The sequence below is a fragment of the Taudactylus pleione genome, unplaced genomic scaffold (genome assembly GCF_031769625.1).
Source record: "Taudactylus pleione unplaced genomic scaffold, aTauple2 ptg000007l, whole genome shotgun sequence".
Taxonomy (NCBI): domain Eukaryota; kingdom Metazoa; phylum Chordata; class Amphibia; order Anura; family Myobatrachidae; genus Taudactylus; species Taudactylus pleione.
In genome coordinates this window covers 20,487,728-20,502,446 of record NW_028284410.1, presented here as the reverse complement: position 1 = coordinate 20,502,446, position 14,719 = coordinate 20,487,728, and the positions used below count along the sequence as shown (strand labels likewise).

General features: G+C 45.2%; 1 protein-coding gene across 1 annotated transcript in view; it reads left to right on the top strand.

Moving 5' to 3' along the window:
• MYOM3 (myomesin 3) overlaps positions 1-14,719 on the top strand; it is a 222,094-nt gene that overhangs the window by 29,841 nt on the left and 177,534 nt on the right. Inside the window, exons 3-4 of the mRNA XM_088460571.1 lie at positions 6,724-6,804; positions 12,756-12,915. Of these exons, the coding sequence (XP_088316697.1) occupies positions 6,724-6,804; positions 12,756-12,915 (241 nt within the window). The remainder of the gene's footprint in view (positions 1-6,723; positions 6,805-12,755; positions 12,916-14,719) is intronic.

Sequence of the window (14,719 nt, the reverse complement as noted above, 5' to 3'; positions counted from 1 at the left end):
GCAGTGAGCTGACTGGTTACTAAGCGACAAAGCAGCGGCGCAGCAGCACAGACATCACAATTTAAAGCACATCTATGAAACATTGCCACACAGTAGTGGCAGAAATGAAAAGTAGTGCACCCTCCCAGTGGGGTACGGCCAGCAGAATCACAGTACTTGTTTACATAGTGGGCTCCAGCCCAAGGAGTCACAGTGCACAATCTTCACATTACACCGCACATAGGCCCTGATTCACATTACACCATAAAGTAGTTTCTCTTATTTATTTTACAACACACAGTAGTGCCCCTTTTACACATTGCCCACAGTAGTAATGCCCCTTAAACAATGCCCACAGTAGTAGTGCCACTTATACAATGCCCCCAGCAGTGGTGTCCCTTACACAATGGCCCCAGTAGTGGTGCCCCCTATGGAGTCCCCTTTGTAGTAGGGCCCCCTATGCAGTGCCTCCAGTAGTAGTATGCCCCCCAGTAGTATGCCCTCCATTAGCATGCCCCCAGTAGTATGCCCCCCAGTAGCAGGTCCCCAGTAGTAGGGCCCCCATTAGCATGCCCCAAGTAGTATGCCCCCCAGTAGTAGTGCCCCCATTAACATGCCCCCAGTAGTAGTGCTCCCATTAACATGCATCCAGTAGTAGTGCCCCCATTAACATGCCCCAAGTAGTGGTATGCCCCCATTAGCAGGCCCCCAGTAGTAGTATGCCCCCCAGTAGTAGTGCCCCAGTAGTAGTGCCCCCATTAACGTGCCCCAGTAGTAGTGCCCCCATTAACATGCCCCCAGTAGTAGTGCCCCCATTAACATGCCCCCAGTAGTAGTGCCCACATTAACATGCCCCCAGTAGTGGTATGCCCCCATTAGCAGGCCCCCAGTAGTAGTAGTGCCCCCCCTTAGCAGGCCCCCAGTAGTAGTATGCCCCCCCTTAGCAGGCCCCCAGTAGTAGTATGCCCCCCCTTAGCAGGCCCGCAGTAGTAGAATGCCCCCCATTAGCAGGCCCCCAGTAGTAGTAGTGCCCCCCTTAGCAGGCCCTCTAGTAGTAGTAGTGCCCCCATTAGCAGGCCCCCAGTAGTAGTATGCCCACCCTTAGCAGGCCCCCAGTAGTAGTATGCCCCCCCTTAGCAGGCCCCCAGTAGTAGTATGCCCCACACTAGCAGGCCCCCAGTAGTAGTATGCCCCACATTAGCAGGCCCCCACTTAGCAGGCCCCCAGTAGTAGTGTGCCCCCCGGGTAATGCCTCCTTACACACACACACACACACACACACACACATTAAAAAAAAAAAAACTTACCTGAATCCCCGCTCCCGCCGCCGTTCACTCTGCTCTGCTGTACAACGCGCGGACGGAGCCGGAAGACGGAGCTCATGAGTGAGCTCCAACCGGCTCCCTCCGTGCAGCAGCCAATGAGAGTCTGTGTGACTCTCATTGGCTGCTATTACAAACACACAGCTGCCGCTGGCGGCTGTGTGCTTGTGCCTGTGTAGGGCAGACCGCTATCACAGCGGTCTGCCCTACACTAGAGGAGCCCTGACGTCAGATTCTCTCGCGACAATCCAACATCACGAGGCTGTGGCTCGGCCTCGAATGGGGATCCGAGTCAGGCAGGGAACACCCGAACAGCGTTCATGTGGACTCGGATCCCCAAGGTTCGGAGCGGTTCGGATTCTGAACTGCTCATCTCTATTATTATTATTCGCTAATGCAAAAGCAACTGAATCAATTACAAGCCAATTAGCAGTGTTATTAGCTACAACAAACGATTATTAGCTGCTTGCATTGTGTGGCTCAAAATAGAAACATCAATCCTAACATCAGTAACATTCGATAGTATTGATTGTACTCTAGGGCTTACAAGAGCACGTACCCAACCTCAAGCTGTACGATCAGCCAGGCCTCGAACCTGCTTGCAGAGTGACGTTTTACTACTTCTGGCCTTCTGTGTCGGTCGTAGCAGGTAATTTATGTATGCCCCTAAAACACCATGAAAACGGTGAGGAACGTCTGCGTTTTCAGACCACCACCCCCGTCAACACCCACAAATGGACCTTTCATGTCAATCAACCCTCGGAAGCCACTTCCTGCTCATAAGCCGTACGATCAACAGCATTTTGGATCGCAAGGTATCGTACGCACATGCGCACAACTAACCGTGCGCATACGTGGTTTGGAAACATCGGATGCGTACGACCGAGCGGCCGCTTACGACCGACTCTGAATGAGGTCCTGAGTCTTATAAACAAGGAAGACATCATCAACATTGAGTGTGACAATAGAGGTGCAATTGATCTATTGTATAGCACCAACCATTATAGAGGATCCAAGCACATTGAGATCAGGCATCACTTTATTCAAGAGCTCGTGGGGAAGGCTCCCTTGCTGTGGTTCACATAGCTAGTGAGGAGAATCCTGCTGACATGCTTACCAAAGGATTAAGGACCTCATTCAGAGTCGGTCGCAAGCGCCGATACGCTCGTAACCGACTCGATGGTTAGTCCTGCGCATGCGCAGCGGCCACACTGCACGTGCGCAAGCCCTGGAGCGACAGAGAAGCTCTGTCGCTCTGGAGCTCATAACCAAAGGGGCAGCTGTCGATGCTGATCGACAGCTGGCCCCGTTTGGTAGGCGGGCCGGGGGGTGGTTTCCAAAACGGAGGCGTTCCTTTACGAATGCCTACCGTTTTGTGGGCGGTCGCACTGACATCATCAGTGATGTCAGTGGGGAGCTTCCTGCTCCATCAGAGCAGAAAACTCCCTTGGGCTTATGAGTGCCCAGACCCAACCGATGGCTGGTCGGTCGTTAAGCTGTGGGTGGTGAACGATCGACAAGGAGGCGGTCGTTCAGGATGCAAGCGGCCGCCCTGATTCAGTGTGACCGCTTGCAACTAACGACCGCCTCTGAATGAGGTCCTAAGTCACAGTCACTGGTCATGTTTCTAAAGAAATTTGTTCTAGAATTTACTTGAAATGTTGATATATTCTAGCTTGTCTAACTAACCAAATTTGTTTTATAGGTTGTAGCAACAAAGCTATACGTGAAAATGTTTGTATATCATGGGGAATGCTTGCATCGGTGGGGGTGTTGAAATGTGGTGTGAGATACTAATTGGGTCTATTCATCATCACTTAAATATCCAAAAGCAGGTGAAAATTAACATTTTCAGCTTCACCTACTTTTGCATAAATTAAGTGTCAGAGCCATTTATCATTACTATAATGCAAGAGATATTATTGATATCTCCTGGTTACTAATCTCCCTCATTAATTTGCACAGTCCCCATACTTAAGTATGGGGAAGTGGAAATCACGTAATTCATCAAGTTCCGAAAAAAAATATTTTTTTCGGAAGTAGCGTGTAAAACTGTACGCCATCCTAAGATAGCGTACAGCCCACGATGCCATTCACAAGCTGTCGTTTAGACGCCAGCTTGTGCAGTAAAGGGATCTTTTCAGATCCCTCTCTGCTGTGTCCTCATACCTTCAGTTGGCTGTCCAATCTGATGATCCCGTCCCTCCTCTGCTCCCGGCTCCTGGCACACACAGCCTCCCATCTGCTCAGTGGCTGTCACTCCCCCATCCGAATGGCTGGTAATGATGACATGCACCCTCCTCAGGAACAGCACATCCATGGCCACAGTGTTTTGCATGAGATATGAGCATTTCCTGGAACTATTACTTAGATGTATATAATATGATTTGGAAGAAGATTGAATGAGGGGCCTAAGAACAATCAAGGATGACACAGGCAGCTGGCTTGAATGGTAGGGTTGATTGTCATCAATACATCTAGAGATGCCAGGTAGGTAGTTTCTACTGACTGGGGGGAAAATTATTAGCTTCAATTTTTAAAGACTCATTTTAAAGTGGCAAGAAGACAGCCAAGATGATATAGCTGAAACATTCAGGACCACAGGCCAACACAGATTGTGAGAGATCCATAGAGAACATGTAAATGTGGGTATTATCTGCAACTTTTTTGTTTTCCAAGAACGGAAAGCAATTGGTACACAACTCTACAACCGGACTGTCCCTATCTGTAAACTTGGTTTCATAGGTGTCACCATTACCAGCGAATTCCTATTCTGGTGCAAAAAATGTACATCTTAAATAGGCGTAACTATGCATATGTGCAACTCCGCATTGTTTGCAGTTCTGTCCCTTCAGCTGCAAGTGGAGTTGTTTACAGCTCCCGTATAATCTCCCACACTGCTCTGGAGCATAATCAGTGCGAAAAGATGTAAATATACGAATGTAAAACTGGCTTTGGGTCAATTCTGCATAAGTCTCTTATGGTGCATACACACGGTCAGATTTTTCCTTCAGATATGAACGATAACGATTTAAAAATCGTTCAGTCGTTCATATCTGAAGGAAAATCGTTCATATCTGACATGCCTGAACGATGGACGATCAACGATGCGCGTTCCCGATGGTCAGATAACGATTTCTGACATCTGATGTGTTTGCAGTCAGACTTGGACGATTCCATTCATTTTAATGCAGTCAAAAATCGTTCAATCGTTCAAATCGTTCAAAACTTTGGTAAAATCGTTCAAATCGTTCAAATCGTTCATCTGACAAATCTGACAAGTCTGACAAATCTGACCGTGTGTATGCTCCTTTAAAGGCAAAATCAGCAGAGCCAACAATAAAAAGAGGCAGCTATCACTGCTTGTAAAAAGACAAGCATACAGCTGGCAGATAAGATTAAGCACCTTGATGAATACGAAGCAGTGAACGAGATCAGTGTGAGAGCAAGAAATTGGTATTTTGAACCAAAAACTTTGTAATTATTTAGCAAGAAATGTAAACATTATGAATATGTATAAATGGACATCAGAGTGAAACAGAATGTGCACGAGAGAAAGTGACTCATCAAACTCTATTGCTGAAAGGAAGACTCTTTAAGTGAATCCTTTCAAGTGGAACTTGTGGAGTTTAAATCAAAGAAAACTGATCTGACAAGAAAACATAAAGAATGTGCAGGGAGAGGGGCTGCCAGGGAAGTGTGGCCATGTCTCCAAGATGATGTGGCCTTACCCCCTCTCCTGGCCACGCCCCTCAGAATGTGTTGTAGACCTACCTGGGATGCTTCAAGGGTATGTGGTCAGGAAGCCGGCAGTGGAAATGCAGACCGACGGCTTCCCGACTGTGAAATCCCGGCATGGGACTAATGATGAAATCCTGATGAAATCCTGATGCCCGGCATACCGAATGAAAGTAAGCCGGCCGTTGGGAGCGGACAGCCACAGGGGGGGAAAGGGTTAGGTTTATGGGCTCCTGGGGGGACTTAGGGTGAGGCACCCCCCCCAGGAGGGTCAGGGTTAGACTAGGGGAGGGGAGGGTCAGGCTAGGGGAAGGGGGGGTTAGGGTTAGGCACCCCCGGGGGGAGATTAGAACTTACATTTTACACCCAACCAGGCGGGTTAGGTTTAGGGTGCGGGGAGGGGGGTAGGTTTAGGCAGCCCTGGGGGGAGGTTAGGGTTAGGCACTAGCTGGGGATTAGGGTTAGGAACCCCTAAATGAGGGTTAAGGTAGGGGGGGAGAGGGTTAGGGATAGTTAAAATACTTACCTTGTCGGGATCTGCAGTCTTCTGCCTTCCGGCATCGGTATTACATACGCCGGGCTTATGTCCGGCGGTATGTCATACCGATTGCGCTTCAAGAATGCTTTGATGAAAAAAATAAATCCATTTTCTTGTTGCAGGCTTAGTGGTTGAGCAACAGAGATGCTGAAATATAAATATAGATCTAAATGTTAAAGGAAAATAATAGGGAATTAGAAAGTCTCAACAAGCAACTGTGTCGTGAAGTAGAGGCCTTGAAAAGCATTATGGAGGAAACCTTTCTATTGTAAGACCGATATAATAGTACTGTCTGGGCAATTGGTGCAGTCATAACAGACTGTAGAGAACTTGGGAAAAGTCAACCAGACTCTTGGGAGTGAGCGTAGCCATAAAACCAGCGAAAACACTTCCTTTTGTCAACTATAGTGCATTTTGTTTTTCAAAATCTCTTGCTAAGCTGCAGAGCATAGTTTTATTATCCTACAGCTCTACATAAGTACAATCTGATAGCAATTAATATAGCATATAAAAAAAGTAAGTTCTCAAGAGCAGGACCCTCTCTACCCTTTCACGTGTCCTTTGTCTATCTCGTATGTATTATGCGTGTTTGCTTAATCTTTACTTATATGACTGGTGTTGCTACCTTATTTATACTTACCATACTTTATGTTTAACTATATTATCTATGGTGTGATGCTGACTGTCTGCAGAGACGGTGTTACCTTGTAAATAAACAATGATGACACCTGCTGTCACATTCCACTGCAATAAAAACATGACAACTCTCACCTTGCTTCATGATAACTGCAACCTTGAGTTGATCTAACAAAAATAAACTGATTTAAGTAAATGCAATGGCTAAAATAAGTTATAATCCAGAAACACATAAATTATCTGCTAGTTTATTCTTATGCCCACTAGTATAATTCAGAAGTTCCCAAATACGGCCCTCAAAGCACCCCAACAGTTCAGGTTTTAGAGATATCCATGGTTGAGCACAGGTGGTTAAAATAAATTGACTGAGGTACTAATTAATTCACCTGTGATCAAGCATAAATATCCTTAAAACCTGGACTGTTAGGGAGCCTTGATTACAGAGTTTGGGAACCTCTGGTATAATGAAATAACCAATTGATGCATTTCTTTATTTTTTTGCATGTCTAGTGAGGAAGAACTTGCTGATATACCGGTTTCCTCCATAGACTTCTCAATATTCAGAGCTGAACAAACTTTGAAGTCCACATCGTAAGTAAACACTTTGTAACCTAGTCAGTTTTTAACCAGAATATAATAGACAAGACTTGTCTGTTAATGTATATATATATATATATATATATATATATATGCCTTTGTTGAAACCCTCTAAGAAACTCCTCCATAGACAAATGTGGATTTTGAACTGATGTTACTTAGTACATCATCCGGTAATGAAGTCAAAGTGTAATGAATGTGATAATCACCATCCACACTGTGGTCAAGCATTAAGACCTGGGTCTGATCAGCCTGCACGGAAGGTAATATCACATTCATTACACTTTGACTTCATTACCGGATGATGTACTAAGTAACATCAGTTCAAAATCCACATTTGTCTATGGAGGCGTTTCTTAGAGGGTTTCATCAAATGCCTATTTATTAGTCCGGGACTTTTTTTTCATACATTTTTTCTATATGTTTTATATATTTTATGAATTCATTATTTATATGTATTTCACAAATGTCATTATTTATACATGTTCTTATTGCTTTAATTGATTTGCAAAGCATTGGTTGCTCTGTTACAATAAATATACAATTGATTTTTATTATGCACATTGTTGCTACTGGTTTGAGTGATCCTCATTTATGCTAACATAATCTGTGGTTGCTTTATCTTCTATGTATAAACTTTCCTGACTGTCCATTACAAAAACATTGGAAGTTTAAGCAAATATAGTCAGGTCGGGGGCATATTGGGTCTGAAAACCAGACCAGGAAATTTCTGGAAGCAGCCTAATGGGGGTGAAGTCTATTAAGGGGCTTGGTCTGCCGAGGGAAAGGGTCTGGTGACTGGGCAGGATGCTCTCCTCTTGTCAAAGGTGAAATGTTGTAAGATTCTCCTTACAAAGAACACACTTGACAGCAGTTGTCCTTGTCCAGATGACTTTTACTGATGCAAAATATTATGTCAGCACATTAACATCCAGCATATGGCTCCCTGACACTAAGGTAAACATTACCAGCTCCCTATCATCTGGCCGACTAATTCAACATCAGGAGCACCTTCCCCCTGAATCTCGAACCCTTTATGAATCACACAGGCACACACCAATTAGATCCATGCAGTGCAGATGTTTTTTAAAGGTATGCAGCCTCTTTGTTCCAGAGAATGAGTCCTTTTCTTTATAGCAGAAGAGGGTAAAGAACCCTCTTTGCCACATACCATTCCCCTTAGCTTGGTGAAGTGGACCCTTTAACTGAAAAGGATTTTCCTTTTCCCTACTCCTCCTTTGCCAACTTTAACGACTCAGCTGCCCTGTGCAGCTCAAACATCTGTGAGCGGGCATATTTTGGGAACCCCAGTTTTGATTTTCCCGTCACCTCCTTCTGTAATCTGTTGAGGTTGGGGTTCGAAGGTGGAAAGGCTTACGGAACTGTATCACTTCACAAGAGCCTGGCGTTTGTGTACACCATTTGCCCTTTTGGTCAAACCCTTTGTCATCTGAATTATAAGAGCTGGAGGCTCAGGCATCAGAACCCCTCTTTTGCTGCCCCTGTGCGCCCTTTAAGTGTTGCTTTACTTTTGAATCTGGGACTATAGGAAGGAGCACACTTTGTTTTCAGAGTGCCTATGGTTCAATCTATCCATTTACAGGTCGCTGCATTTAAAGGCTAGGACATCTAATTAGAGCAGTGGTTCCCAAACTGTGCGCCGTGGCACCCTGAGGTGCCTCGGGACACTTGCAGGGGTGCCTCAGGTTGGTGGTCCAACATCAAATCAAATTATTTATGGTCAATGTAATGTAAATATGTGGACAAAAAGAAGCACAAACCTGTCCACCACCACATATCTGAGCCTAAGGATGACAAGTCAGCACAATTTACTTCACTTTACTACATTTTTTCTGAATTTCTCAACAACAAACTTTTGCTTTAGGGGTGCCGTGATAACATTGCTGATACTCTAGGGAGCCGTGATTCAAAAAAGTTTGGGAACCACTGAATTAGAGGAATATTCAGAGCCACTTAGCGGCCAGTCAGGGGGACGTACATCAAGGCTGACCGGACCAGGTATGTACAGAAGGTGCTCCCTGAAGGAGTGACCAAAACCCATTTTATCCACATGCGACTTTCATAATATACGTTTATATCTAGAGCAATGTGCCTAATTTATTGAATAAACATTAATTACTAGTTTAGACTCTGTCGTTACTCACACACATAGACACCAGTTTTGTACACACACGGTTTTGATACACAATTAATGACAAACAATACCCCACAGACAAACTATTTGGTCACAGCGCTCTAATCAACCCCCATTTGAGTATCTCCTAACCACCATGCGGATGCCTGACCTGTAAAACCTCTGGAGTAGCCAAATTAGAGTTTTCTCCTCTTCCAAATGCCCTCCCTTGGGGTGTACATGGGCCACTGCCAATATCAAGGGAACATGTACCTGTGGCAATAAGAGCTGTTTAATTTGTTTCCCTTGAACCACCACTACCTTACAGAGCAGGTTCCCTTCCATTTTAATGTATGGCTCTTTATTAGCTAGTCCCCCAGCCTTCCACACTTCATTCATCTCCACAACATTTTTATAGGCATTCGCCAATGCACAATCCTTTAATTGGTCTCTAGCAAAGTCTTGGAGTGTTACAGCCTTTGACACAGGAGACCAGTCTTCCCCACCAGCTGGCCTGGCTTCTGCTTCTTCACATCCCTTTCTGAGCAGACCTACTTCCTCACGTCTTCTAGTAGGCTACGCTAGTCTGATTGCACTCAGGCTCCAGATATTGCTGCTTTCTGATTTCTACCTCCAGTTCCGGAATGTAAGCAACAGGATCATATAAGGTCGGACGTCCGGCCGGTAAATCAGTTGCCAGCATATCCAGACTGATCCGGTGGAGTATAATCTCCCAGAACAGGGGAAAGTTTTGCCCCAGAATAACGGGATACAGCAACCTTGGTGCTATTGCTGCTATCCCTTGCACCACTTGTCCCCTCACAATCACGTGAAGACAGACACAGTCATATTCCTCAGTGCCCCCGTGGACACACAGGACCTATACTGGCGGCAGCCGGTCCATCAGTCCTTCTGGAACCAGAGTGCTGGACACCAGGGTGACTTCACTGCCCAAATCCATCAAAGCCTACATTGCCTGTTGCCAGGACTGGCACTCAGAATAGCAGTGGGCTATGCAGTCAAATCAACAGCCATGCGGGTCACAGTCAATCAGCGGCTGCCTACTGTAGATATGTGCAGGCCGCATGTTCGGGAGTGTTTGATTGCGGTCAGACATAGGGAACTCACCAGAGAAAACATAAATACATCCTCCATTGGAAAACTTGATTCAGTCCAAACTCGATTCTTTGTAAATTTGCGTTTTTCATCTTTCTAATCTCCCCCGTGTCCCGGCAAAGCTCAGAGAGTTTGTTCTCGAGAAAACTTGGGACAAACTCGATTGTTCGTAAATTTACCCCTTCGGGTTTCCAGCTTACTTTGTGTGTGAAGGTACACAATATCTCTTTTATTAGCTAGGCATGGCAGGAAAAGTAGTATGCCATCTACAGATGTGTCCTCATACACTATTGCTGTTGTGCCAAACATCCTTACTCAGCGTGCCAGGTCCCTTACGGCTCTGCTTGCAACAAGCATGTTTTTTGCATTTTTTTTGTAACCAAAATCAGATGTGACAAACTGATCGCGCCCTCCCCCCCCTGCCTGGATATGCACTGGGCTCCCTCCCCGTTTTTAATTCTCTTGGTTTTTTTTAGGCCACGCCACCTTTCCCTGGGCCCGGGCTGGCTCTCAACGGCCCTGGGGATACAAATGATATGGCCCCTTCCTCTTTGATGCTGTTGCTCCATAGGGTCATTAGTGATAGTCTGTGAGCATGGTGATGCATAGTGATGTTATAGAGCACTGCCACACTCCCAGCCTGACACAGAGGAACAGAGGATGAGTGCACTGTTCCCACTAGGGATGGACAATCGCTGGCTTGGATTGATGCAGGTTCGGCCTGACTGTGCAATCTGATAATATTGCTCTTCCTGAGAGCAATATTATTTTGGTGAAATGCCAATTGGGAAGATAGGAGAAAAAACGCCACATCTGCAGTAAGAAAAAATAAAATAAAATAAAAAGGTGACACATGGGCAGTTCAGCCAGAGACGTCGGGGATCAGGAAAGTAAATCACTGTTGCTGCTTATGGATTTTTGGATCGATTCTAATAATACATCATGGGCCTGATTGAAAGGTGGATGCAAGTGGCCAATGTTTTCAGTCTGTGCATGCATCCAAGTTATACTGTGCATACATCCTGATGGTTATATCAGGTGTCAGTGGGCGTTCCTACTTCCTGGTAACGAGGGTGGCTAGACAGATGCAGAAGTGTCATTAATGTGTTGCTGACTGCAACTGCATCTAAAGATCCATTAGCGCTGACACAGGATGCCATATTCAGATGGTAAAATGGCACCCGCTATAAGGCTGGTGCAAGCTTTTGATTTTGCGACCGATGGAGTATTGATGATGCATCCAAAAACGTAATGAGATGGAATAGAGGTGCTGCCAGTGAGACGCAGACGCGGGTGCGTAAAAAGACACAGCCACGTCTGTTTCTGAGTGTACATAAAGGTGCGTACACACGTAACAAATTTTTAAACAATTTAACTATAACAACGCCGTTATCATTAAATCTTTAAAAAATCTTTCATTTTTTTTAGTGTGTACGATGAACGATAATCATCCAAGCGCACTTCTGTATGTTGTTTGTAGTTCATCGTCCATTCTGACTGTCCAACATAACGATTTTTGTTCAGAAAATCATATATGTTTTACAGAATGAACAATGAACGATGTCCATTCACTGTATGCATGTTTAAAAAATCGTTCATCGTTCACGAAAATCATTGACAAAATCGTTCATTAATTTAGTAACCAACGATTTTTGTAAACGATTCTCGTTCACATTTTCAAGGGAAAATCTGAACGAAAATCGTTGGTTACTAAAATTGTTACGTGTGTATGCAGCTTAAGAATCAGGACCAGTGTGTGCAGAATTGACCCCACCCCTCAAAAAAATAAATATAAAAAAAACTTGATACCTCGTGTATAGAAATAGTTTTGTTTTTTTCAAAATATTGGAGGAGATCGATCCCTGGGCCTGATTCAGACCCGCTCACGAGCGCTGAGCGCTCGCAAGCGGGTCGATGTTGCCCAAATGCGCATGCGCACGATGGAGGTGCCTCCGTCGTGCGCATGCGCGAGACACGAATAACGACGGGGAAGCCGTCGTTATGGGTCTCGCACCAAAGGGGGCATGCTGTCGATGGTGAGTGACAGCACGCCCCCTTTGGTGGGCGTGCCGGGAGCGTGGCTGCCCAGAAGGAGGCGTTCCCATGGGAACGCCTACCGTCTGGGTCCGGCCCCACTGACATCACTAGTGATGTCAGTGGGAGTGATTATGGCTCTGATAGAGCCAAAACCACTCCAGGGCTTGCGGTCAACGAGACTCTACCGCAAGGGTCTCGTCGCAAGCCCGATGGTCGCAATGGTCTTGACCATCGCGCCCATCATCATGGACGCTCGCATAAGCTGTGGGTGGTAACCCACAGCTATGCGAGCGTCCAAGAGGCCGGTTCGCAAAAAAAACCAAACGCCCTGATTCAGAGCGGGCGCTCGTTCAGAGCGTCCGGCTCTGAATCAGGCACCCTGTCCCTAGCTCCCTCTCTATAAGGTAAGAAGCAGATTTGGGTGGAAGCTGGCACAGTGTCGACAGAGGGGGTAAGAGTTGGAACAGGAGTATAATTATCATCTTAGTTTTTATAACAAGCAATCATATTCATATAGAGTACCATTCTTAGGCAATCTGTAGCATGTCATGTGCTGTAGCATGTATGTTACACTTATTTTCCTAAAAATAATTTAAATCCTTTTGTGGAGTGGGAATGGTATGTAAAAGTTATTGATCAATAATAACTACTCTTGAAGTGATTACAGATTCAAATGGGACACCAGAGATTCGTCATTCGAGACCAGAGGGCAGAAAAAAGCTGGGTTCACGAACAACATGGAGAAGTTGGAAATTAAAGTGATTCAGGCCTGCAGATCATTACGTGTGAGAGCAGATCGGAGAGCCTTGTATAAAAAAGTAAGTTATCTCAAAGAAGTTGGATTTTGTACAGCCAATTGCACCATGTAACAGTATGACCTAGGACATACTGATCTACTATTAGTATATTTCTTGGCATGATGCCCCTTTGTTTTTTATGCTGCTGTAAGAGAAGGTATTTTAGTAAAATGCAAACTTTTCATGAAAATGTGAAAAAGTGTATTACTTTTCCATTAAATTCACACTGCAATTTAGTTGGTTGAGCTGGGACATGCTCCCTCCCAACTGTAAATCTGTCAGCACATTTTATATATTCCCCCCACTGCAGCACACCAACATTACATTACACCTTCTAGATCACTAGCGCACGCAGGGGGGGTTTCTGAGTACCTAGAAACCCCCCCTGCTTGCCGATCCATCGCTGCAGCTGACCGATATGAGGAGACAGCTGTGTCAGTAGCGCGGCATCTGCCTACTCATATCTAGAGGTTTCCAGGTGTGCCGCCGGATAAGAGGTGGAGAGATCCCGTGCCCGCAGTAAACTAACTTACTTTGGGTCCGGGCAGCACTGGGCTCAGCCGCTGCCCGGGCCATGACCAATGGACACGTGACGACGTGACATCATAGGTCACGCCCGCCGCATCGCCGTCATGCCCGCACAGTGCTCCCTGTTGCGCAGTGAGAGGTCCTCCATGATAGGCTGTCGCTGTACCTGCTTCCACGGCTGAGGAGCAGGAAACACCTTTCTGTTCCACGGACAGGTAGGGCCAATATAAAATCTTATAGCCAGTGTGGTTCTGATTTTATGTGGGATGTATTGTTGTGGGGACAATGCAATGTTTTTTTTTAATGTTTTTTTTAATGTGGGGGGAAATGTGATTGTTTCTTATGTGGGAACAATTTGTGTTGGGGAGGGCGCATCTTTAATAAAATTATGTCAGCAGTGTTTATATGCAGAGTTGTGTGTGGTGTGCGTGTCTGAGGGGTGCTCTAAGGGTTTTAAAAAACTCAGGCACAGTAGGTAACCATCTAGGTTCACTAATGGCAGTGCCAGCCCAATACATATTCAATCTGCTACAGTAAAACAAAATATGTGTGTTTGTGTGTGTATTTTACCAGAAAAATAGCCCTATATATATATATATATATATATATATATATATATATATATATATATATATATGGACGAGAGAATAGGCACTCACCATTCAGTAGAAGGAATCTTTAATAACTCACATATGTAGCATGATGAAATCTACGTTTCGGTCCTACCAGGACCTTTGTCAAGACAGAGACAATCGCCACAAAGCTACCACCAACAAGACACACAGAACACTATCCCCTGTGCCTGCTGATATAGCCACATCAATTAGTAAGCTCCACCCTGTCAATCAACACAATGAGTGAACATAAGGAAACTACTATCACATACACTGCATCAGAGCACTATGGGAATACTTACAACACTATATTGTGTGAAGCAGACATACCGCTAATGCAGCATCAGCCGCTAGCGTGTTATTAGTCAACAAAACAAATACAGTTAATGCCTGCATCACGTCAAGACCGGAAATAGCATGCGCTCCACCAAGTGGAACGCACCAGCACGGAAGTGACGCGACAGGTCAGTGCCAGCCAAACGCCTAAGCAGTTGCTAGGTAACACAGCATAACAATAAGCCAGTAATGTACAGTTAGCATAGGGACAATCCCCTCATAAAAAACGCACTAGACAGAAAGAATAAGATCAATCAAACAGATAGATTGCATAGATAGTTACTAAGTAACGTGGCACAGCAGCAAACCCATATCAGAGTGAACTGTAAATCGAAGATGTTCACCAC